The sequence below is a fragment of the Mesoplodon densirostris genome, chromosome 5, assembly GCF_025265405.1.
Source record: "Mesoplodon densirostris isolate mMesDen1 chromosome 5, mMesDen1 primary haplotype, whole genome shotgun sequence".
In the NCBI taxonomy this organism is placed as follows: Eukaryota; Metazoa; Chordata; class Mammalia; order Artiodactyla; family Ziphiidae; genus Mesoplodon; species Mesoplodon densirostris.
In genome coordinates this window covers 152,681,113-152,708,102 of record NC_082665.1, presented here as the reverse complement: position 1 = coordinate 152,708,102, position 26,990 = coordinate 152,681,113, and the positions used below count along the sequence as shown (strand labels likewise).

Genomic DNA, 26,990 nt, shown 5'->3' with positions numbered 1-26,990 from the left:
TGAAACAAACAGATGGAGACATATACCACGTTCTTGGATTGGAAGAATCAATATTGTGAAAATGACTCGACTACCCAAAGCAATCTACAGATTCAATGCAATCCCTATCAAATTACCAATGGCATTTTTTACAGAACTGGAACAAAAAATCTTAAGATTTGTATGGAGACACAAAATACCCCGAATAGCCAAAGTGGTCTTCAGGGAAAAAAATGGAGCTGGATGAATCAGGCTCCCTGACTTCAGACTACATGACAAAGCTATGGTAATTAAGACAATATGGTACTGGCAAAAAAAACAGAAACATAGATCAATGGAACAGGATAGAAAGTGCAGATGTAAACCCACACACCTGTGGTCTATTTATCTATGACAAAGAAGGTAAGGATATACAATGGAGAAAAGACAGTCTCTTCAATAAGTGGTGCTGGGAGAACTGGACAGCTACATGTAAAAGAATGAAATTAGAACACTCCCTAACACCATACACAAAAATAAACTCAAAATGGATTAAAGACCTAAATGTAAGGCCAGACACTATAAAACTCTTAGAGGAAAACATAGGAAGAACACTCTTTGACATAAATCACAGCAAGGCCTTTTTTGATCCACCTCCAAGAGTAATGGAAATAAAAACAAAAATAAACATATGGGACCTAATGAAACTTAAGTTTTTGCACAGCAAAGGAAACTACAAACAAGATGAAAAGACAACCCTCAGAATGGGAGAAAATATTTGCAAACAAATCAATGGACAAAGGATTAATCTCCAAAATATATAAACAGCTCATGCAGCTCAATATTAAAAAAAAAAAAAATCCAAAAATGGGCAGAAGACCTAAATAGACATTTCTCCAAAGAAGACATACAGATGGCCAAGAAGCACATGAAAAGCTGCTCAACATTACTAATTATTAGAGAAATGCAAATCAAAACTACAATGAGGTATCACACCTCACACCAGTTAGAATGGGCATCATCAGAAAATCTTCAAACAACAAATGCTGGAGAGGGTGTGGAGAAAAGGGAACCCTCTTGCACTGTTGGTGGGAATGTAAACTGATGCAGTCACTATGGAGAACAGTATGGAGGTTCCTTAAAAAACTAAAAATAGCATTACCATATGACCCAGCAATCCCACTACTGGGCATACACCCATAGAAAACCATAATTCAAAAAGACACACGCACCCTAGTGTTCACTGCAGCACTATTTACAATAGCCAGGACATGGAAGCAACCTAAATGCCCATCGACAGATGAATGGATAAAGAAGATGTGGTACATATATACAATGGAATATTACTCAGCCATAAGAAGGAATGAAACTGGGTCATTTGTAGAGATGTGGATGGATCTAGAGACTGTCATACGGAGTGAAGTAAGTCAGAAAGAGAAAAACAAATATATTAACACATATATGTGGAATCTAGAAAAATGGTACAGATGAACTGGTTTGCAGGGCAGAAAATGAGACATAGTTGCAGTGAACAAACATATGGGCACCAAGGGGGGAAAGTGGGGGGGGGCAGTGGTGGAGGTGGGGTGGTGTGATGAATTGGGAGATTGGGATTGACATGCATACACTAATATGTATAAAATGGACAACTAATAAGAACCTGCTGTATAATAAAATAAATAAAATTAAATTAAAAAAATAAAAGTAAAGAGATTAGGAGCAGTTGCTCTACCGACTTGCTGTATAAAAAAAAAAAAGAAAATGCAGTCCCTAACATGCAATAAATATTATGTAATCAGTATTAAAAGTTTAAGAGGTAAAAACTTAGTATGTTTTTGAAAACTCTAGTGGTGCTGTGATGAAGGGTAATGCCTTACAGCAGAGATAGGCAAACTACAGCCTAGGGGCCAAAGTGGGCCCATGGCCTGTGTATTATGGTTTTTACATTTTTAAATGGTTGCAAAAATAGAACAATACAAAATAGAATGTGTGACAGAGACAGAATGTGGCTGGCAAAGCCCAAAATATTTACTGTCTGGCCTTTTACAAAAACAGTTTGCCAAGCCCTGCTTCATGGGATTCCAACAAGCCTGGAAGGTATTCAAGGATTCTTAACATTTATTTATATAGGTACTGTGCCTAAGTGCTTTACATGCATGTAATTAATGGACATGATACTATTAGGCTCATTCTATTGCTGTATCTATACCCTTTCTTCAAGAAGAATACCAGGCTTAAAGAGGTTATGTAACTTACCTAAAGTCATACAGTTATTAGGTGGCAGAAATGAGATATAAACCGAAGTCTGTCTGACTCCAGGGTCCATAACATTATGTTATAGTGCCATCTTCTTATTTCTATCTTCATCTCCAATAGACATGACCATTTTCACTTTTAGACTAATTACTGTTTATATATACTTTAATTCCTACTTAATACAAGTATTTAAATTGCTCTTCCTGACACTCTGAAGAAGTAGTTTTGTCTAGAGCATTACTGATCAGTAGGTCAGGAGACTATGACCCTCAGTTTCATATTATAAGGAATAAGGGATAACAGTATATTTATAATTTATAGAGATGTATGAGGATGAATAAGCTTAGATGGAAATAAAGGTGACATGATACTATAAAACATTTTGGAAAGTAGTTTTTAAAATAGGTATTTCTAATATAAAATATAAAAACAAAGTATTTTGCCATTAAAATTGTTCACAATCACATCTAGGAGGGAAAAAACAACTTTTTTTGATGTCTATATATAGGTGGTGAGATGGGAAGAAGGAAGAAGCCCAGGGGAATTTTAGACTGCTATAAAAACAAACTAGAAATACTAAGTTCTTATAAATGATAAGTAAAACCCTGAAGTTATTAAAGACTCAGAATAAATTAACATGTTCTACAGTAGTTCTTCCCATTTATTTTAGAAATAAAACCCTTTCTCAAATAGATGTCATTCAGTAGCCCAATAAACTACCGAATAATAATAGGCTTTTTGACAAGCCTATTATTGAAAAAGCTCTCTCAAATCAAAAGTAATTTTAAGAAGTAATTGTAAAACACTTGATTACATTCTTCTAAATTTGGTGCTTGGGGATTCACTGAGATTTACTGTTACTAAATCCTTTCAAAGTCAGTAGACTACTAGCTGCTTTAGAAAGGAAGGTTTGAGAAACCAACTGCCTGCCTCCAGCAAGTACCCTTGTTGAAGGATAATGCATAAAACTACTTCCAGCCAATCTGTGGCTTCTTAGTACATCCTAAAAAATTAGGATGATCTGATATGACACACTACTAAAGCATAAACAAGTGGTCTGACAAAAGTCAATTCTGTAGTACACCATGAAGAGAAATAGTGTGGATAAAAAAATAAGAGTACTGAGCGTTCCCTTCTAGAAATACGGTAGGCTAGATATTCAAAACCCACTCACTAAAAACACCTAGAATACAGGATGAAATATTAAAGATATCCCTATAACTACATAGCTGAGTTTGCAAGAAAGCAAGGGAAATTCTCAAGGGCTAAAAATGAAGTAGTAGCATGAATTCAGATCATTAAGTGATTACTAAAGCTAACGATTACCACCTATTTTGGCAGTGACCCTTAGAATTTAAGGATATCACATAGAGGGATAGGAGTCAAGCCTTTGATCTCACACAAATTAGAGGTGGGGCAGAGTATACCTTACCACTCAGAAACCCTAAAGGGAAATGCCTTCAGTGAAAATGTCGGCCAAAACCCAATCAACCACCACCACCACCACCAAGTCCACCCTGCAAAAGGAGATGACGAGTACACTTTATTTTTCTGATGCACAGAAGAACATTTATGAAAACCACTTCCTAAACACGTCATAGACCAAAGATATGATAAAATTAGAAAGTATTTAGACTTGAACAATTACAAAAATGCTACATAAAAGATCTTTTGAAATATAACTTAGTACTTTCAGAGAAATCTACTGACATAAACACTTAGACAAAAAGAATACAAAAAAACCAAATTGTACAACTTAAGAAATCAGAAGAAAAAAGAGAAGGAAAAAAAGAATAAGACAATAAATTAATGAAACAAAAATCAAAGTTGGTTTGTTAAAAAGATTAAAACTGGTGTTTAAATCTCCTAGAAAATATAGTTTACCAAAATTCATTCAGGAAGAAACAGAACAATGAAATAGTTTCATATCCATTAAATAAATCCATACTATAAAACCTTCCTACAAAAAAACACCAGGCCGGGGCTTCCCTGGTGGCTCAGTGGTTGAGAGTCCGCCTGCCGATGCAGGGGACGTGGGTTCGTGCCCCAGTCCAGGAAGATCCCACATGCCGTGGAGCGGCTGGGCCCGTGAGCCATGGCCGCTGAGCCTATGCGTCCGGAGCTTGTGCTCTGCAACGGGAGAGGCCACGACAGTGAGAGGCCCACGTACCGCAAAAAAACAAAAAAACAAACCAAAATAAACACCAGGCCATTAGACAGATGAGTTTCATCACACATTCAAGTATAAGGGAACTCCAGTCTTACACAAACTGAGATTAAAGGAAAAAAAAAAAGTAACTCACCAATCCATTTTATCAATAATAACGAAACCCAACAAAGACAACAGGAAAAGGAAAATTATAGGCCAATATCACACCGAATAGATAAAATCCTAAATAAAATATTAGTAAACAGAACACAGTAAAAAAAACATGAATATATCATATCCAGAATTTAAACTTGATTTAACAATGTAAAATCTACTAATGCAATTTACCACACCAAGGAGAAAAAAAGTATGATAATTCTAATGAGCAGAGGAAAAGTACATAATACCCAGATCAAAGCCCTAAAGAAGAAAAACTACAAAACTTTTAGAAGAAAACATATAAGAAAAGCATCATTACATTAGATTTGGCAATGATTTCTTAATTATGACACCAAAAACACAGGCAATGAGAAAACAATAGATAAATTGGACATCATCAAAATTAAAACTTTTGTCCATCAAAGAACACAGGGTAGAAAGGCCACCCAAAGAATGGGTGAAAATATATGCAAATCATGTATCTGATAAGGGATCAATATTCAAAATACATAAAGAACTCCTACTCAGGAACAAAAAAAATCAACTCAATTGAATAAACATTTCTCCAAAGATGATTTATAGATGGCCAATAAAAACATGAAATGATGCTCAATGTCACTAATCATCAGGGAAATGCAAATCAAAACCACCAGAGAGATAGCACTTCATACCCATTAGGATGATGTTTATTAAAAAAAAAACAGAAAATATAATATGTTGGTGAGGATGTGGAGAAACTGGGACCCTTGTGCATTGCTGGTGAGAATGTAAAGTGGTACACCACTGTGGAAAACAGCAAGGTGGTTTCCCAAAAAATTAAACATAGAATTACCATATGACTTATCAATTCCACTTCTGGGACTATATCTAAAAAAATGAAAGCAGGGACTTGAACAGATATCTGTACAGCGACGTTCACAGCACCATTATTTTAAAAAGCCAACCACAGAGAAAACTCAAGTGTCCATCAACAGAAAGGAACAGATAATTCCAACATACAATGAACTATATTCAATTTTAATAAGGAATGAAATTCTGACACAGGCTAAAACATGGATGAAACTTGAGGACATTGTGCTAAGTGAAATAAGACACAAAAGGACAGATATTGTATGAGTCCATTTATATGAGCTACCTAGAATGGTCAAATTTAGAGACACAAAATAGAATGGTGGTTGCCAGGGACTGGGTGGAGGGAGGAATACAGAGTTACTGTTTAATGGTTATAAAGTTTCAGTTTGGGAAGATAAAAAATTCTGGCATGAATGGTAATGATGGTGACACAATAGTGTGAATATAGTACCACTAAATTGTATACCTAAAAATAGTTTAAATGGTAAATTTTATGTTAGGCATATTTTACCACAATTTTTAAAAACTCAATACCCAAAAAGTTCTATAGAAAAGTTTAAATATGAAATCTAGTATTAAAAATATTTCATTCTTATATACCAGCAAACAGTTCAAAAATGTAATTTTAAGACATAAGAATTAAAATATCAAAAAGAACAAATGAACATAATATAAATAGAAAACAAAAAATTAGGAATAGTTATAACACAGCATGTGTAGGATCTTATGAATGTGGTTATACTTTATTGAAAAACATTAAAAAAAGATAAAACTCTATGCTGATATTCTATAGTCATAGAAAGGCAGATCTTTTCATTGTAAAGATGTCAATTCTGCTCCAAATTATAAATTCAGTACAATCCCAACCAAATTCCCATATTGATTTATGCAAACTGAAAAACTAATTTTAAAAATTAGAAGAAAAGGTCCAAAAAAGGGTAAGACACTTTTGTAAAGAAAATTGTAGTCCTTTTATTTCAGATATCAAAACATATTACACAAGGATATTATAATAAGATGGTTTATCAGTGCAGTATCTCAATGGAAGAGAATAAAAAGCTTAGGGCTTCTCTGGTTGCGCAGTGGTTGAGAGTCCGCCTGCCGATGCAGGAGACACAGGTTCGTGCCCCGGTCTGGGAAGATCCCACATGCCGCGGAGCGGCTGGGCCCGTGAGCGATGGCCACTGAGCCTGTGCGTCTGGAGCCTGTGCTCCACAAAGGGAGAGGCCACAACAGTGAGAGGCTCGCGTACTGCAAAAAAAAAAAGCTTAAACACAGATCCCCACTTAACAGACCCTTAATAAATGACAGGGGCGGGAGTGCAAATTAGTAGAGAAAGGATGGCCTATTCAATAAAAAGTGTGAAAACAAGTGATTATCCACATGGATAATCTGAACACTTCTTATCAAATACAAAAATCAACTCCATGTGGACTGAAGACATAACGTGGAAAGGCAAAACTTTAAGACTTCTAAAAAATACACATAAAAATAACTTTATGACCCTCAGATAGGAAAACTTGTATAAAATAGAAAACCATAAACCACAAAATAACAGATTGAAAAATCCAACTACTTTAAAATATTCATCAAATAACACTAAAAAAGATGCTCTACCTTACTAGCAATCAGTTATAAAATTAAAAACACAATGAGATCCCACTTTACATCCATCAAATTAATAAGAATTTCAAGCCTTATGGGAAATTCTAAATGTTGAAAGGATGTGCAATAGGAATCCTTACTATTGTTCTAGTATAAAGTGGTAAACTAGAACAAACACTTCAGAAAGCAATATGCATTATGTAAGAAAGTGGAAGACGTACATATCCCAGGAATCAGCCATGCCCACCCTAGAAAAATTCTTGCTCATGTGCACAGAGACGTACATAAGAACAATCTCAGCAGTACGGTTTGTACTGTATTGGCAAAACAACAAAGCAAAACCAAAAAAAACACAATAAAAATATCCTTAGGTGGGAAAATAAATTGTGTTATGTTCATATACCAGTGTGGTACATTCATAACCAGTTACTTGGATGAGATGAATATCTCTCATGCTGAGGTTAGGATAGCAAAAGAGTACATACCATGTATCACTTATGTAAGTCAAAATACACACAAAACGAAGTAGTGTATATATTACTTACAGATATATACACGTTGTAAACCACAAAGAAAATGGGAAGGGATTCACAGGAGAATTTTGACCAAGTAGAATATTTTATTTTTTCTAATAGCTAGATTAGTAGTATACGGTTACTCATTAAATTATTCTTTGTATGTTTTTGGATGTATTAAATAGTTCATAATAAATTTTTAACACCTTTATCAAAGTATAATTGCTTTACAATATTGTTTCTGCTGCATAACAAAGTGAATCAGCTATATGCATACGAATATACCCATACCCCCACCTTCTTGCGTCTCCCTCCAACTCTCCCTATCCCAACCCTCTAGGTGGACCTGCTAGGCAGATGTTTACCACTAGCTATCTATTTTACATTTGGTAGTGTAAATAAGTCAATGTTACTCTTTCACTTTATCCCAGCTTTCCCTTCCCCCTCCCTGTGTCCTCAAGTCCATTCTCTACGTCTGCATCTTTATTCCTGTCCTGCCCCTAGGTTCATCAGAACCTTTTTTTAAAAATTTAGATTCCATATATGTGTTACCATACGGTATTTTTCACTTTCTGACTTACTTCACTCTGTAAGACAGAGTCTAGGTGCACCCACCTCACTACAAATAACTTAATTTTGCTTCTTTTTATGGTTGAGTAGTATTCCATTGTATACATTGCCACGTCTTCTTTATCCATTCATCTGTCCATGGATACTTAGGTTGCTTCCATGTCCTGGCTACTGTAAATAGTGCTGCAATAAACATTGTGGTACATGACTCTTTTTGAATTATGGTATTCTCAGGGTACATGCCCAGTAGTGGGATTGCTGGGTCATACGGTAGTTCTATTCTTAGTGTTTTAAGTTACCTCCATACTGTTCTCCATAGTGGCTGCACCAATTTACATTCCCACCAACAGTGCAAGTGGGTTCCCTTTTCTCCACACCCTCTCCAGCATTTATTGTTTGTAGATTTTTTTTTTTTTTTTTTTTTTTTGCGGTACACGGGCCTCTCACTGCTGTGGCCTCTCCCGTTGTGGAGCACAGGCTCCGGATGCGTAGGCTCAGCGGCCATGGCTCACGGGCCAAGCCGCTCCGCAGCATGTGGGATTTTCCCGGACCAGGGCATGAACCCGTGTCCCCTGCATCGGCAGGCGGACTGTCAACCACTGCGCCACCAGGGAAGCCCTGTTTGTAGATTTTTTGATGATGGCCATTCTGACAAGTGTGAGGTGATACCTCATGGTAGCTTTGATTTGCATTTCTCTAATGATTAGTGAGGTTGAGCATCCTTTCATGTGCTTGTTGGCAATCTGTGTATCTTCTGTGGAGAAAAGTCTATTTAGGTCTTCTGCCCATTTTTGGATTTTTTTTTTGACATTGAACTGCATAAGCTGCTTGTATATTTTGGAGATTAATCCTTTGTCAGTTACTTCATTTGCAAATATTTTCTCCCATTCTGAGGGTTGTCTTTTCATCTTGTTTATGGTTTCCATTGCTGTGCAAAAGGCTTTACCTTTCATTAGGTCCCATTTGTTTACTTGTTTTTATTTCCATTTCTCTAGGAGGTGGGTCAAAAAGGATCTTGCTGTGATTTATGTCATAGAGTGTTCTGCCTATGTTTTCCTCTAAGAGTTTGATAGTGTCTGGCCTTACATTTAGGTCTTTAATCCATTTTGAGTTTATTTTTGTATATGGTGTTAGGGAGTGTTCTAATTTCATCCATTTACATGTAGCTGTCCAGTTTTCCCAGCACCACTTATTGAAGAGGCTGTATTTTCTCCATTGTATATTCTTGCCTCCTTTATCAAAGATAAGGTGAACATTAGAGGTGGGGGTTTATCTCTGGGCTTTCTATCCTGTTCCATTGATCTATATTTCTGTTTGTGCCAGCACCATACTGTCTTGATCATTGTAGCTTTGTAGTATAGTCTGAAGTCAGGGAGCCTGATTCCTCCAGCTCTGGTTTTCTTTCTCAAGATTGCATTGGGTATTTGGGTTCTTTTGTGTTTCCATACAAATTGTGAAATTTTTTGCTCTAGTTCTGTGAAAAACGCCATTGGTAGTTTGGTAGGGATTGCAATGAGTCCGTAGATTGCTTTGGGTAGTATAGTCATTTTCACAATATTGATTCTTCCAAAGCAAGAACATGGTGTATCTCTCTGCTTGTATCATCTTTAATTTCTTTCATCAGTGTCTCATAGTTTTCTGCATACAGGTCTTTTAGCTCCTTAGGTAGGTTTATTCCTAGGTATTTTATTCTTTTTGTTGCAATAGTAAATGGGAGTGTTTCCTTAATTTCTTTCAGATTTTTTGTCATTAGTATATAGGAATGCAAGAGACTTCTGTGCATTAATTTTGTATCCTACTACTCTACCAAATTCATTGATTAGCTCTAGTAGTTTTCTGGTAGCATCTTTAGGATTTTCTATGTATAGTATCATGTCATCTGCAAGCAGTGCCAGTTTTACTTCTTCTTTTCCGATTTGGATTCCTCTTATTTCTTTTTCTTCTCTGACTGCTGTGGGTAAAACTTCCAAAACTATGTTGAATACTGGTGAGAGTGGGTACCCTTGTCTTGTTCCTGATCTTAGAGAAAATGGTTCCGTTTTTCACCTTTGAGAAGGATATTGACTGTCGGTTTGTCATACATGTCCTTTATTAAGTTGAGGTAGGTTCCCTCTGTGCCCACTTTCTGGAGAGTTTTTATCATAAATTGGTGCTGAATTTTGTCAAAAGCTTTTTCTGCATCTACTGAGATTACCATATGGTTTTTATCCTTCAATTTGTTAATATTGTGTATCACATTGATTGAATTGTGTATACTGAAGAATCCTTGCATTCCTGGGATAAACCCCACTTGATCATGGTGTATGATCCCTTTAGTGTGCTGTTGCATTCTGTTTGCTAGTATTTTGTTGAGGATTTTTGCATCTATGTTCATCAGAGATATTGGCCTGTAGTTTTCTTTTTTTGTGACATCATTGTCTGGCTTTGGTATCAAGGTGATGGTGGCCTCGTAGAATGAGTTTGGGAGTGTTCTTCCCTCTGCTATATTTTGGAAGCCTTTGAGGAGGATAGGTGTTAACTCTTCTGTAAATGTTTGATAGAATTCGCCTGTGAATCCATCTGGTCCTGGGCTTTTAGTTGTTGGAAGATTTTTAATCACAGTTTCAATTTCAGTGCTTGTGACTGGTCTGTTTATATTTTCTATTTCTTCCTGGTTCAGTCTTGGAAGGTTTTGCTTTTCTAAGAATTTGCCCATTTCTTCGAGGTTGTCCATTTTTTTGGCATTTAGTCACTTGTAATCTCTCATGATCCTTTGTATTTCTGCAGTGTCAATTGTTACTTCTCCTTTTTCATTTCTGTTGATTTGTCTTCTCCCTGTTTTTCTTGATGAGTCTGGCTAACGGTTTATCAATTTTGTTTATCTTCTCAAAGAACAAGCTTTTAGTTGTATTGATCTTTGCTATAGTTTCCTTCATTTGTACTTCATTGATTTCTATTCTGATCTTTATGATTTCTTTCCTTCTACTAACTTTGGGGTTTTTTCGTTCTTCTTTCTCTAATTCCTTTAGGTGTAAGGTTAGGTTGTTTGAGATGTTTCTTGTTTCTTCAAGTAGGATTGTATTGCTATAAACTTCCCTCTTAGAACTGCTTTTGCTGCATCCCAGTAGTTTTGTGTCATCGTGTTTCTATTGTCATTTGTTTCTAGGTATTTTTTGATTTCCTCTTTGATTTTCAGTGATCTCTTGGCTATTTAGTAGTGTATTGTTTAGCCTCCATGTGTTTGTATTTTTTACAGATTTTTTCCTGTAATTGATATCTAGTATCATAGCGTTGTGGATGGAAAAGATACTTGATACGATTTCAACTTTCTTAAATTTGCCAAGGCTTGACTTGTGACCTATGATATGTTCTATCCTGGAGAATATTCCATGAGCACTTGAGAAGAAAGTGTATTCTGCTGCTTTTTTTTTTTTTTTTTTTTTTTTTTTTCCGGTATGCGGGCCTCTCACTGTTGTGGCCTCTCCCGTTGCGGAGCACAGGCTCCGGACGCGCAGCCTCCGGACGTGCAGGCTCAGCGGCCATGGCTCACGGGCCCAGCCGCTCCGCGGCATATGGGATCCTCCCAGACCGGGGCACAAACCCGTATCCCCTGCATCGGCAGGCGGACTCTCAACCACTGCGCCACCAGGGAGGCCCTCTGCTGCTTTTTGATGTAATGTCCTATAAATATCAATTAAGTCCATCTTGTTTAATGACATTTAAAGCTTGTGTTTCCTTATTTATTTTCATTTTGGATGATCTCTTCATTGGTGATAGTGAGGTATTAAAGTCCCCTACTATGATTGTTACCGTCAATTTCCCCTTTTATGGCTGTTAGCATTTGCCCTATGTATTGAGGTGCTCCTATGTTGGGTGCATAAATACTTACAATTGTTATATCTTCTTGGATTGATCCCTTGATCATTATGTAGTGTCTTCTTGGTCTACTGTAATAGTTTATTTTAAACTCTATTTTGTCTGATATGAGTATTGCTACTCCAGCTTTCTTTTGATTTCCATTTGCATGGAATATCTTTTTCCATCCCCTCAGTTTCAGTCTGTGTATGTCGCTAGGTCTGAAGTGGGTCTCTTGTAGACAGCATATATATGGGTCTTGTTTTTGTATCCATTCAGCCAGTCTATGTCTTTTGGTTGGAGCATTTAATCCATTTACATTTAAGGTAATTATCTATATGCATGTTCCTATTCCCATTTTCTTAATTGTTTTGGGTTTGTTATTGTAGGTCTTTTCCTTCTCTTGTGTTTCCCCCCAGAGAAGTTCCTTTGGCATTTGTTGTCAAGCTGCTTTTGTGATGAATTCTCTTAGTTTTTGCTTGTCTGTAAAGGTTTTAATTTCTCTGTTGAATCTGAATGAGATCCTTGCTGGGTAGAGTAATCTTGGTTGTAGGTCTTTCCTTTTCATCACTTTAAACATGTCCTGCCACTCCCTTCTGTCTTGCTGAGTTTCTACTGAAAGATCAGCTGTTAACCTTATGGGGATTCCCTTGTATGTTATTTGTTGCTTTTCCGTTGCTGCTTTTAATATTTGTTCTTTGCATTTAATTTTTGAGTTTGATTAATATGTGCCTTGGCGTGTTTCTCCTTGGATTAATCCTGTATGGGACTCTCTGCACTTTCTGGACTTGACTGACTATGTCCTTTCCCATGTTAGGGATGTTTTCAACTATAATCTTTCCAAATATTTTCTCAGTCCCTTTCTTTTTCTCTTCTTCTTCTGGGACCCCTATAATTCTAATGTTGGTGCATTTAATGTTGTCCCAGAGGTCTCTGAGACTCTCCTGTTTTCATTCTTTTTTTTTGTTTATTCTGCTCCCTGGCAGTTATTTTCACCATTTTATCTTCCAGCTCACTTATCCGTTCTTCTGCCTCAGTTATTCTGCTATTGATTCCTTGAGTATTTTTAATTTCAGTAGTTGTGTAGTTCATCACTGTTTGTTTGCTCCTTTGTTCTTCTAGATCCTTGATAAATGTTTTTTGTATTTTCTCCATTCTGTTTTTGAGATTTTGAATCATCTTTACTATCATTACTCTGCATTCTTTTTCAGGTAGGTTGCCTATTTCGTCTTCATATATTTGTCTTGTAAGTTTTTACCTTGCTCCATCATCTGCAACATAGTTTTTTGTTTTTTTTGTTTTTTTGATGGGTGGTGCTGTATTCCTGTCTTACTGGTTGTTTGGCCTGAGACGTTCAGCACTGGAGCCTGCAGGCAGTTTGATAGAACAAGGTCTTGGTGCTGAGATGAGGACTTCCAGGAGGTGTCACTCCAATTAATATTCCCTGGGGTCAGATGTTCTCTGTTAGTCCAGAGGTTTGAACTCAGAGCTCCCACCACAGGAGCTCGGGCCTGACCTCCGGCCTGGGAACCAAGATTCCATAAGACTCATGGGGGAGGGGAGGGGAGGGGAGGGATGGAGCAGTACAATATCAAAGAATAAAAAACAAAATACAATTAGAAAGATACAAAATATATTAGGAAAAAATAAAACTATAATTGAAACAACTGCAACAAGGTAAAATAAAACGACAACAGAAAAAAAAAGCAAAAAGGGTGGGGGCTGGGAACAAGCCAAAAGGAGAGAAGAATAACAAAGTATAAAGAATAAAAAAATAAGAAATGCTGCCCACAACTCTTTACTGGCAATTTTGCTTACCACACTGAGAAGACTAAATCCTCAGATGGTAGTCTACAGTGCAGCATTATACCCATCAAAGAGCAGGATTACCAAGTAAGAGACATTTGTTACAAGGTTAAAATAAAAGTTCAGGGTGTTACAAGCTCACACAAACCAAGTAATGCCTGTGTATAAAACAGATCTAAGAGGAACAAGTGAGTTGAAGAGAGAAGAGGGAGTCTGAAGGTCCAGAATCCCTTAGCCTTGCCTGCTTAAAAAAAAGAAGTAACACACATAAAAAAACTTCAAGAAAAACGTTAATTTAACTAAATTCTAGAGAACCTGGCAGAAATCACATATGTATGTATTCTGCTACCAAAATATTTAATTACTGTAAACACTAATCACTCTTTCTTACCTATGGTTGGGTTAATAGTTGCATATTGAGAGAGCAGATCTTCATCAGTTTCCTCATGCTTTTCATTAGGAGCAAAGTCTTTCTTAGAGAAGCTGCTGTTCTTCCTTTTTAAAAGGGTTGTTTTACTTTCAGGTTGATCTGAAACTGGAATTTCCACTGGCTGGTAGTTAGCATGGATATATGGCTCTTCAGGAAGCATATTACCTTTACTAAAACACTCTAGCAACCATTTTGCTCCCACTACATGAGGCCTACAAAAACAGTACATAGTTATATATTAGTTTAAACTATAAAGACCACAATCCCACTTGCCATGCAGTTTACATAATTGTCAGGACATGCAATTTAAAAAAAATTATGAGAGTAGAAATTGCTTTGAATTAAAAACTGACAAAACCTGTGGGCTGATTTATCCCAAAACTGCTTCAATTCATCATCATAATCTCCCACAATAACATGAGTTACATCTTCATTGAGCTGATTGAAACGAACTCCACCTCCACTGTTAATAAGTCTTCTCAGTTTATCTAGCTTTCTGCCACTAAAACCGCAAAGATAGATCTGCAAAGAAAGAAAACATTTAGTTTAATGTATTTAAAATGGCTTATTTCTCTCAATAGAAACCTATTTATTAAAAGCATATATCTAAATCCATTGCGTGTAAATAAGACAACTCTTGTTTACATTTTAAGATACATTAGGAAGTGAAGTATATTCTGAAGGTTTGAATTTTAAAGTATTCTTAAATTTTATCATTTCACAGTCCCATAGCATTCTTACCCTTTACAGTAGACATTACTTGATAAGTATTCTGAGGCTTTAAATAAAATAGAAGCCAGAATAATTCAATTATCTTCTGAACATTAGTGCATAGCAATTTCTAAAATCAGGTAGCTTCTTAAATTGGTCTTACCACTTTTAAATTTTAAAGTAATTACAGAAATAAACTGGCGTTAAACACTTGAATTCAGAAAAGCTAGGTTTAAATTTTGGTTCAGCTGCCAATGATTAACCACATGACCACCTCAAGATACTCAGACTCCTTAAACCAATTTTCTCACTTATATATTGAGATATCTTTTTCACAGAGTTGATTAAACAAGAAAATTTAAGTCAAAGAGCTAAGCAGAATGCTTAGGATGATATGTAAGCAGTAACTTATTTTTAACTATCAATATGTATATATATACTTCTGGAGGCACGGACAGGGTTATGTATGTATTTAAATGAATTTAATCAATATAACAATCATCTTCAACTCTATTTTACATAACGTGTCTTTAAAAAACTTCTTAATGACCAATCTATTCCTAACTGCATTTATATCCCAAACTAAATAACCTCCATCACTAGAATACACTTTAACAAAAATGAGGAATCATATGTTTTTCTATAAGAATAATTAAGTCATATCCAGAATTAGTATAGTCTAGATAAAAGATTATACAACATACTTCCTGTTCTACTAGTAAACCGTTAAGTTTTAAAAGTATAGAAAGGAAGGTAATTTGCCCAATTTCTTTATCAATAAAATAAGGTTAAATCTTTGCTACTCTAGAATTAATGCTTAGCCTATTGATTCTACAAACAAGAATATATTAAGTATTCAGTTCTAGAAGATATATATGATGATCCCATCAAAGGCACTTATAAGATAGTTACTCAGACACTAAAAAATAAAATAGCTCAAGAGATATTGATCAAAGCAGTGCACCTAATGGTTAGGAATACAGGCTTTGGAGTAGATGTCTGGCTACTTAATGTCTGTGAGATTCTGAACAGGAACTTTAATCCTCTAAGTATCAGTCTCAATATTATCTGTTTTAGAGTTATTTGTGGGAATTAAATGGGATTATATATAAAACGTATCAACAATGTATATGAAATAATTAGCACAGTGTCTAGCATATTATAAACACTTAATAAATGATAGCTATAAATAAAAATCCATTAAGTGGTTCAGAAACTAAATGCTCTCAAAACACAGCAGATGGAAGATTAAGGTAGTTATTAGGAATGTTCAGAGAAGAGTTGAAAAAAATGATATGAACTTTTAATGGATGAGAGATGAAGGTACATCCCAGGCAGAGAGCCCCTAAGCTAAAAGATAGACATGGCCTAATGAGTGCATCTGCTTAGCTAGAGTGGAGGGCTTATGTAAATAAGGAACAAGCCCAACTCTGAAGGGTCTTCAAAGTGAAGCTACAAGTACTAAAGTATATTATCACTTACTGCATTTACTACATGATAAAGACATACCCGACAACCATCTAATAAATCTTCAGGTGCCTGAAATGCACTGACAAACAGATTTTCAAGTATAGGCTCCACTTTGCTATTAAGAACTGAACTACATATCGATTCATTTATGCAACTTGCACTGCTGTTGGAAATATGGCTGACATCTGAAAGAGCATAACCTACATATTAAAAAGAAAGATGTAATTTATGGAGATAAAATAACAGTGATTACATATTTTCCTACACATGAACTTTTCTTATACAAAAAGAGCCATGAACAATTTCTAAAGTAAGATTCAAATGCTTTTACTGAAATCTTGATGGCAAAGTATGAAAAGGGAAAATGAAACTAATTAAGGCTCATATCTTATTTAAATGAAAATATATTTAATACATTCTCTTAATAGTGACTTGCTTCCAATAAAAATCTGAAGTTGCTGGCTTTAAGGTCCAGCAAAGTTACATCTGAAAAAAAAATTTATAGGGCCTCCCTGGTGGCGCAGTGGTTAAGAGTCCGCCTGCCGATGCAGGGGATACGGGTTCGTGCCCCGGTCCGGGAGGATCCCACATGCCGCGGAGCGGCTGGGCCCGTGAGCCATGGCCGCTGGGCCTGCGCATCCGGAGCCTGTGCTCCGCAACGGGAGAGGCCACAACAGTGAGAGGCCCGCATACCGCAAAAAGAAAAAAGAAAAAAAAAAAAAAAAAAAATTTATAACATTTGTTAAATTGCCAACATAATACCTCCAAAACAGAAATGGTTTTAAATTTTATATGAATATAGATGATCTATAACAATTGTAGCAAACTAATAAATTAATTCTCTTAAGTCTTTATTAATATTCTTAATTTCTTTAATAATCTTGTGCATTACATGAGGGTATGAAAGTACACATTATAAAAAGAAATATCAGGAGTTCTGGACTAATTTTTTAATACAATTTGGTTATTTTATTATACAATTATACCTGGAAGCATAGCAAAAAAAGATGGAATTCCCTACTGTACCTCCCTGATCCTATTAACAAATCAATTCTTACACAGAAAACTGTCTCAAAGCTGATTGTTTACTTTAATCCAAAAAAGACTTACTACTAGTTGTGTTGATCTGGCTAGTAGGAGTTGAAGTAGCAGGCACAGTCTTTGTTTCTGGTCTAGGCTCTGTCTTATATATGGATTCATCCTGACAAAAACCTTTCTCAACACTGTCAAAAAACCACTGCACAGTCACACAGTGTACATTCCATCTCCTGGCACATTCATATTTTTGACCTATTATGTTCATTAAGAAAGAGAAACAGAGAGAGAGAGAGAAATGCAAACCATTAAAATCTTTGCAGAAATATTTAAATGACAGGTTATAAAAAAAATCTACCTGGGACAAAATTAAAGTTACTAGCAATTACTCTTACTTTTAACAGTATGCTATACAGTGTATTAAAAGGTAATATATTAGGTTATTGCTCAATTGTATTTTCTATGTGTTGTTAAATACACATGCTATGTGGGGGGGGGGTTATCTTTTACAAAACTTCACAGAGACAGAGGCAACTGGGGGTTAACTCAGTATTTTCGAGTACAGCCTCCATCATTTAAATTCTTTAAACCATTTTCTTAATCTGTAACATGGGGATAACTCACAGAATTATGTGGTTTAATAAATTGTATAAAATAACCATGAAAATTATAAATGTCTGCAATATAAAAAACACCAACTTTCAAGAGACTACTCCTATGTCAAAAGGATTCTACTTGAAGTCCAGGATAGAGAGGCAAACAGTTAAATAAGTCATATTAAAAATACGTATCTTTTATTGCCTTAAAAACTTTTTAACACAATGTATTTTGAAACGGTATAGAGAAACTGAGGACAATATATAGTAAACAATAACAAGAAAGGTTTCTTTGAAGTTCTTGAGAGCTGAGAGATGTACTGTCTTCAGATTCAGAAAACCAATAGCAGTTATCAACTTTACTCACAATCATAATATCATAATTGGCCATACCCAAAGTTCTCACTTAACAACAATTATTAATTGATTTTAATTTTTTTCCTTAATTTTAATTATTTAGGGAGCTTAATAAAACACAGTATAAAAAGATATAATAAAATATTAATAAAACTCTGCTCTTATCAATTTTTATACATTTTAAGAGTACTGGTAAAAAATATTCTCCAGAATAAAGGTTATAGAACACTAAAATTAACTGCAATTTTAAGGAATTCTTCTTCTTGGTAATATATTTTTCTTCTTTTAGTTGTCTCATGTTCTGCAAGGTGCATCTTCAAGTTAAAACTTGTAGTTCATTGAGTAAGGTTGATTCATTCAATTAAAAACTAAGACAAGCCTTTAAAATTTATAATTAGAAAGAAATGTAATTTAGTGACATCTATTAGCTTTCTTGTTATTCATCCAAATCTCTCATCTCTTAAGTAATGGGTAACCGTGTGGGGACTTAAAAAAAAAAAAAAAAAAAGATCTGAAAATAAATTTAGATAAAACACCACTGGAAATTTTTGTTTTTTAATATTTATTCAATGACCTGATAAAGACTTGGGAAGTCATGCAATTTTTCTAAAGATTATAAACCAAACTATGTTTGCAAGAAAAAAAATCATAGCAGATTTATGACATGTCAGAAGTAAAAGGTATTCTATGATGACCTTAAAATGTTAAATAGAAGAAAATGTTGCATTTGTTCATTTGGGAAACAGTTTTACCTTTTGGTTCTTGCACAATGAGGTGTGTACACTCATTCATTTTCAACTGTCCCATGTATTGACCTCCATGCTTAACTGTGAGTTGCTGAACTGCTTTCCTGTCTAAGCCACGTAAGCCAGTGACACAGATTATGCAACCAAGAAAAATAGGACACTTGAAGTCTTCCATGTTTATATCGGTATATCTAGCTATTTTTCTGGGGAAAACAAACAATAAAAAAGAAAAAACATTAACAAATTAAATATACCAGAAGAATAATGAAAACAACAGAAATATCACTAATGCTTTCCTCATTTTTTAGGATTTTAATCATTATTAAGAAAAGGGAAACTGATAAACACACTTCGAATGATACTAATTGCTCATCTAGCTCACACCATGCCTCTAATAAAAACTAATGTTTCAGAGTCTCTCAAATAAAACTGTTTTACGGGAAAATATACATTTCATTAACTGTAAATCCATGCTGGTGAAAGTGGTGCATTTTCCAAATTGTAAGTCTAAATTTCTACCTAAAAACCCAAAGCTTCTTTGGTTGCCTACTAGAAAAACAGACTTTTAATTTTTCCATACTATACAAATAATAAGGAATGATTTTGGGCAGAATGCCAACAAAAATATCATTATCATTCTGTTGCCGTGCTAGGCAGATGTGCTGACGAAACAGGCTAGGAATGAGGGTGCCAACGTGGAGACGTGTTTAGGATGTGCTAGATGGTGTGGAAAGGAAGACTGGAAAATGCCTGTTTAATTCAAACAGTGGTACCTGCACTTATTGGTTGTTAATCTAATTCTAATGGAAACTCAATTCTATCCTTTGAAATAGGCTCTAAGCTCCATGAGGGCAGGGATGCTGTCCTGTTCTGCTCTCCACTTATATCTAATGCCTAACTCAAGCCAGGTACATAAAATGGGCTCAGTTAATGTTTACTGAATGATCACATCTCAGTTAATGGCTTATATGTGTTTATATTCAACCTTAAATATGTCTCTTTTGGGAGGGAATACGAATGCCAAAGTGGCTAAAATTTACTCTCCATCTTAACATGTTGGCACAGTACTGAAGGATAAACGCAGCATAAAAGCTACAGTTGCGGGCCTCCCTGGTGGCGCAGTGGTTAAGAGTCCGCCTGCCGATGCAGGGGATACGGGTTCGTGCCCCGGTCTTGGAGGATCCCATATGCCGCGGAGCGGCTGGGCCCATGAGCCATGGCCGCTGGGCCTGCGCATCCGGAGCCTGTGCTCCGCAACGGGAGAGGCCACAACAGTGAGAGGCCCGCATACCGCAAAAAGAAAAAAAAAAAAAAAAGCTACAGTTGCCACACTGATTTTCTCAACTATTTTATAAATGTTTACTTCTGAAAACCATTTTATTATCAAAGCATTTCTTACCTTGTAGCTAATGCTAAAGCCCATAGCCCATTCCACCTATCAACTTATACCTTGATAATAAGAGCTTGTAGATTATCTTTTGTTTTCATTGGAGAGAAGAGTAATGATCCTATTTTTGTCCCCAAATAACAAATCCAAACAGGATACCATAAGACCTCCCCTATGAAAACCCACAATGTGCCAAAATGATTGAATGTATCATTTATTCAAATCTAGAAAATATCTGAATATCTTTCTTACTTCTCTTGTGACTTCTCCCAAAGTGTTTTTACCCAAGAAGGAAGTAAAATAGGTTTCTTCAGGTTTGCAGCAACTAAATACTTTTTGCTACCAACTTCTCCTGCAATAAGGTGAGTTACTGATACGTTAAGGTCTCTGTATATGCGTCCACCCATCATTTGTACATATTTATGAACTTCTTCCTGTAGCCCCAAAAGAAAATATATTATTAATACTGAAACAAACAATATCTCTTCCATTTTTTTATACAATATCCCATAAACATCTTTTGTTGTTGTTAGCTTGAATGCACAAATGTTTCTCACCACTATAAAGTTAAATAATTAATGAAATTACTTTTTGGAAGATAAAGTATACATTTTAGAATAATTACCTTTATATACATTATTTTCCTACATTTATCTTTTGCAACTCCATGAATTTAAGTATGTTGGTTCTACAGTAAACACTATATATTTTAATATGCTACATACATATTGATACTTAAAAATATACAAATTATATATAGAATATATAAAAACATATATTATATGTAAATCTCAATCCTTTTTTAAAAGATTAAGCAACTATGGTGGAAAAATGTGACTCAAAAACAAACAGGGAAAATTACACAGGGAAAAAAGTGAGTTTCCTTTTTAAATCAAAACAAAAAACTTCAACTAGCCAGATTGCAATAAAAGATTCCACTGTATTCAATTTATTAAAAAATAAAAAAAGGTATACACTGTCATCTTGACTTGGTTATCGGTCATAAACACCAAGTCAAGGTCTTTCAAAATATCCCCTACACAGTGAAAAGTTAAGTGTGGAAATACATACATATTGACCATGATATTTCACTCAATACCGCAACACCTACCCTTTTATCATTTTCCAGGCTTGTACAAGATATGGTTACATCAGACATAACCATGTTATAAACTGGATGTTCAGCTCTTGGGACACATCGTTGGTGGTGCATACAAAATATGACTACTTGAGGACCAACAATTCTGCAGCCAAGCTACAAAAACAGAGAAACTTTACTAAGTAGAAAAAGACCTCCAGTCTTATAAAATTACATTTTGTAATACTGTATTTACCAATTCTTTACAGAAGTTGATGACCACTGCAGAAAAACCACCAAATTGTTACAAGAAAAAAAAATAACCACTACATAATTTCTCAGACACACCCCACGTTAACATACACACACAAGCAAATCAAACAATGCAGGCTATCAAAAGAAATAGGCTCCAAAAGCCACACTGACTCAAAATTGCCATTAAAATTTTAATCTCTGAAACAAACACAATCTTAGTGATAGGGGATATGAGTAACAGTCTTATGCCATAATAATTAGGATATATCTACATTTACTTTTCAAATGAAGCAGCCAGCCAATGAAGCAGTTAAAAAGTGTTGAGAGCCCAACTAACCCCCCTCTAAAAAACCTATTCTGCTACAAAAAATGTATCCTAGGCAGTTCCTACATTTGTTTTTTAAATACTTTGTTCGCAACACAATGTCTTTCCAAGGAAGACCCACAAAGACTTCTCCTAAGGTATCACTTTCATTGATAACTGAGAAATGTGACAATCTTGCTCAACATCAGCACATCCAACCCAGACTAAAAAGCCTACAGCTGCCAAAGTCACCAAAGCATGACCGATGCAGACATCTACAGGGTAAAGGAGGACTATCTTTCCAGTCAGTCATAAGAAAACTGAGTTTCCGATGCTATTGCTTCTATCTTACAAGCGGTGTTATTTCCAAAAGGAGGGTAAGACCAACAATGCTTTTGGCAAAGGTGGGCACAGACCTTCCATATACTGCACAGATAGTACTGCAGCTACCTACTCTTCTATGTTTTCTTCTCCTTCAAACAAGAATCACTTCTTTGTAATCTGGATGGAATTACAGCCAGTTTACTTTTATTTCAATGCTTCTCTCTTCTCCAGACACCAAAAAAGTAATGAGTCAGTAGACTCTAGAATCAACAAAAAGAAATAAGATGGCTCAATGGTATATTAGCAATGCTCGGCCCCCAAATGCTTCCTTTAGCATATCATTTTTCAGACCCTATACAAAGTACAGGTACTAAAATTCAAGAGCACATCGCAAAGACAGTAAGTAACCAAGGATTATGCTGAAGTCTTTTCCTACTCTACTATTTTTCCCTAATATATCTTGCAATCAAACTGAGTTTAAGTACAGTAGTACTTCATCAATAAAATGCTTCATTACTACAGGGTTAAATTATTCTAAGTGAAGTTAAATTCCCTGAAATATAAAAATTACATACTAACCAAAGCCTACTGTAATGATTAACCTTGAAAAATACTATTCTGGTCTTCCAAAACCAAAGGATTCCTCTCAATTCATAATTTGCAAAATACTTCACGATCAGTAAAGAACTTATGTCCACTGAAGCAAAAACAACCCAAAAAACAGACTACCTGAAAGAACACACTAAAAGTTAGCAAACCTTTTTGAGATGATCAAAGACTTTGCCACTAAAAGGGTCACAGATATAAAGTGATCTATCATTCTCCTTCATTTTCAATGCCTCTTCTTCTGTAATAATCTGAAGATATTCTTCTGATTGGAACTCTTTTATTGACTGAAAGAAAAAGTAAGAATGCATATGAAATAATTCACCTGTATTTATGCCCTATGAACTCTATCTTTAAAATCCATCTCAAACCCAGCCTTTCTCCTATTGAAAGGAACCGTCATCTCTCACTAGACCTGTGCAGAAGTCTCCAAGGGGTTCCTTCTCCCTCCTTTCCCCTAAATCTATTCTCTAGCCAGCAGCTGGTAATCTCTTAACAATACAAAAAAGGTCATATCACCCTGCTCAAAACCTCCAGCAGCTTCCCACCACACTCAGAATAAAATCCACGTTTCTTACAATTGCCTACAAGACCGTAGAGTCTGGACCCTGTCTGTCTCCCCACACTTACCTTCTTCCTCTAAACCCTTTTGCTCACTCTCCTCTAGCCACTCCTGCTTTCTTTTGTAACCTAGAACAAACTAAGCATAACCTCATTTAGAGGTGTTACTCTTTTTCCCACTGCCTGGAATACTCTTCCCCCCAGGACTTCACCTGACTTACCTCACTTCAACCATATCTGCTCACATGTCACTTCCTCAGAGATGCCTTTCCTTATCACCCTTTTCTAAAATACTCTTTCCCTATCCCTCTAGTGTATTTTATGAAGAAAAAATAACATAGGGGCCTCCCTGGTGGCGCAAGTGGTTGAGAGTCCGCCTGCCGATGCAGGGGATACGGGTTCGTGCCCCGGTCTGGGAGGATCCCATATGCCGCGGAGCGGCTGGGCCCGTGAGCCATGGCCGCTGAGCCTGCGCGTCCGGAGCCTGCGCGTCCGGAGCCTGTGCTCCGCAACGGGGGAGGCCACAGCAGTGAGAGGCCCGCATACCGCAAAAAAAAAAAAAAAAAAAAAAAAAAAAAAAAATAACATAGATATTATATATATATATATACACATACACACACACACACACACACACACACACGTATACACATACTGTTTTTGTCTCTCTCCCTTCTAAGAATGAAAATTTCATGATCTATCTTGTCTGCCAAAATATCCTGGCTCCCAGTAAACACTCGAATATTTTCTGAACAAATTTTGAAGTCCTTACATTAAATACTTAGGGTGATCCTTTTAAAACGATTAAGTCAGATCATGTTACTCTTCCAATTAAGTCCCCAGTGGCTCTCCATCTCACTGGAAGAAAAAGCCAAAGTCTTTACCATGGCCCACAAGGCCCTTCATGACCTCCTTACTCTTACTCTTTAAAGCATACCTTAGCATTCTTTCCACATCCCTTGTTCACTACACTATAGCCACACTAAAGCAGGACAGACACCGCAAGCACTTTCCCAGGGCTTGTGTATGATTATTTCCTCTGCCTGAAACCTTCCTCTGCAGATATCCACATGCCTCATTTTCTCACCTCCTTCAAGCATACTCAAATATCATCTTCTCCATAAAGTCTACCCTGATCACACTCCATTTAAAATAAATTGTAACCTTCCCTTCTCCCCCAACAAACAACCTCCAGAACACCTTAACCTGCTTTGTTTTTCTCTTCCCATAGCACTTGGCACCTTTAACATTAGAGTTTACTCATTTATATGTCTGATTAATGTCTATTTCCTCCAGCTAGAATAGAATGTAAGCTCTGAGAAAGCATGGATCTTTGCCTGCTCTCATCACTGATATATCCCAAGTACTAGAACAGTGCTTCTTAGATGATGGACACTCAATAATTGTTTGCTCAATGAATGAACTTTAAAGAAAAACCTGCTACAACAGTGCTCCTTAAACTTTAAAGTACACAGGATCTTGTTAAAAAGCAGATTCCAACTGGTAAGTCTGAGTTGGGGTCCAACTCTCAGGCTATGGTGATGCTACTGTGGTCTGTGAGTAGCAAGGCCCTACACTACCTAGATAATATAATACTGTACATAATGAGACATAGTTAACAATTAACAACAACAAAAATGAAGTGTAACCAATATAGGACTGACTCAAATTTTTTCAGCACACAAAGGTCTATGGTTAGTAGACAAAAGAAAACAATTTTCAAGAATAGTAGGTCCATCACTTTCAATAGAAATGTCATTAAAGATTTCAAGCCCCCCAAAATACATAATGATATACTAATGTCAATTCAAAAATGTGTAACAATGAGATACCTATGAATGTAGACTACAGTAAAAACTATTATGAAAATAAAATAACTATGACTAAGACAAAAAGGCCTAATAAATCAAAAACACTAAAAACAAGAAAATGGATTCACAGCATCAAACAAGACATTTTCAAGTAGTCTTACCTCAAGAGCTTTAAAAAAACATTCAGAATTGTCTGAAGACTTTAAAAACTTCACAAAAAACGGTTCTTTGTCATTTGGGGACATTTTTGAACTGTCAAAATAAAGGAACCATTAACAAGAACAAAAACACGTTACATATTAAGTTAAATGTTTAAAGCACCTATTTTTCTGCGAAGACAAGAATGCCCCAGGAAAAACATTCCGGCCTTGCCCATGAATTCGTCCATTACGATTTGTAAGAAACGCTGGAACGTGGGCACAATCAAGGAAAAAGATGACAACACCAATCCTTGCAAATCAATGTCGCTAAACTGAATACATCTAGGACCTTTGCTCTGGGGCTAAGTCCCCTAAGCCAACAGTCATTCAACTGCATTAAGCTTAAGGATGCTCAGAACGAATCGGTCCCTGCGGGTATCCGCGGCCCTCGAGGTAGGTTCAGCCCTTAGTAACGGACTTCAAATATAAACATGAAAGCCAGCCAGCAAAGTCAGGCGCCTAAAAGGCTGGACGCTCTAGCTCCCCAGGTCCCAGGGAAAGCCCCAGCTCTCAGTCCAGCCGCAGTTACTCCCTCTCCGGCGTCTAAGTCCTATCCGCCGGTCCAGGGGCCGGTTACAAGGTCCGGAAACCAGGGCTCGGAAGGCCAGAGGCAGCGTCGCGACACCCCAGCGGGTGTGTCTTACTCCGAGCCGCACTCACCTCCGTGGAGCCTGGGGGTCTCCAGGCGGCGAGTGGGGAGCCGCGCGGCCGGCGGGACGGCGGCTGGGGCTGGGCGCCAGGCCGGCACACAACCGCCGCCCCCGGCAGCGCCCCCGACCCTAGCAAGCGCAGACCCGGAAGTTGCCTAACCGCCACCCAACTTTCGCGCCAACCTCGCGGACGCGCCCGCCCCTTCCTGCGGAAGTGACGGCACCGCAGTTGCGGGAGGAGGGCGGAGACGTAAGGCGGCGGAGGTGGGTGGAGCGCGTGGCGCGCTGGGCCAGGGGCGAGAGTTACCAGGATCGTTGAGGTCGGAGCCTCGTGATCAGGGCTTGCAAGCGCGGGCCTGTGCTCCGCTGGGAGCTGGCCAAGCGCCCACGGCTAGCGGGTGGGGCCGCAGGCCAGAAGTGCCTTAGAGGAGGCCCTAACACATCCAAAAGTATAAGCAGGGAAGAGGTTTCTTTAATAAATAGTTTATACTGAGAAACCATATATTATCATCCAAAACAACTCTGTGAGGCAAATAGTGGTATCTCCATTTTACAGATGTAAAAACTGAGGCTTAGGGAAGGTATATGATGTGTTCAAGGTCACAGTAAGTGGTAGAATTAAGACTGCATCCCGGTCTTTTTGACTCCATGGACTGGCAGACTGGATTCTTTTTCCTCCAGTATACCCCGAATGTACTCACCAGCTACCACAGCCAAGAGGTCTAAAGGGAAGAAAGATGTCAGGATGACGTGAATTACACACCT

General features: G+C 36.8%; 1 protein-coding gene across 3 annotated transcripts in view; it reads right to left on the bottom strand.

Moving 5' to 3' along the window:
- The window catches only part of TOPBP1 (DNA topoisomerase II binding protein 1), a 71,659-nt gene extending 45,271 nt beyond the window's left edge, over window positions 1-26,388 (bottom strand). The window contains exons 1-10 of one of the 3 annotated variants that reach the window (XM_060099683.1): window positions 26,236-26,388; window positions 25,537-25,627; window positions 23,156-23,290; window positions 21,548-21,691; window positions 20,689-20,870; window positions 19,056-19,252; window positions 17,426-17,605; window positions 16,355-16,515; window positions 14,493-14,656; window positions 14,096-14,346 (exon numbers count right to left, since the gene is read on the bottom strand). In XM_060099683.1, the coding sequence (XP_059955666.1) occupies window positions 14,096-14,346; window positions 14,493-14,656; window positions 16,355-16,515; window positions 17,426-17,605; window positions 19,056-19,252; window positions 20,689-20,870; window positions 21,548-21,691; window positions 23,156-23,290; window positions 25,537-25,620 (1,498 nt within the window). In that variant the 5' untranslated portion in view covers window positions 25,621-25,627; window positions 26,236-26,388. Of the gene's footprint in view, window positions 1-14,095; window positions 14,347-14,492; window positions 14,657-16,354; window positions 16,516-17,425; window positions 17,606-19,055; window positions 19,253-20,688; window positions 20,871-21,547; window positions 21,692-23,155; window positions 23,291-24,336; window positions 24,423-25,536; window positions 25,628-26,235 lie in introns of those variants that run through there. The other 2 variants (XM_060099684.1, XM_060099685.1) reach the window with 2 other exon arrangements.
- Window positions 26,389-26,990: the final 602 nt, after the last annotated feature.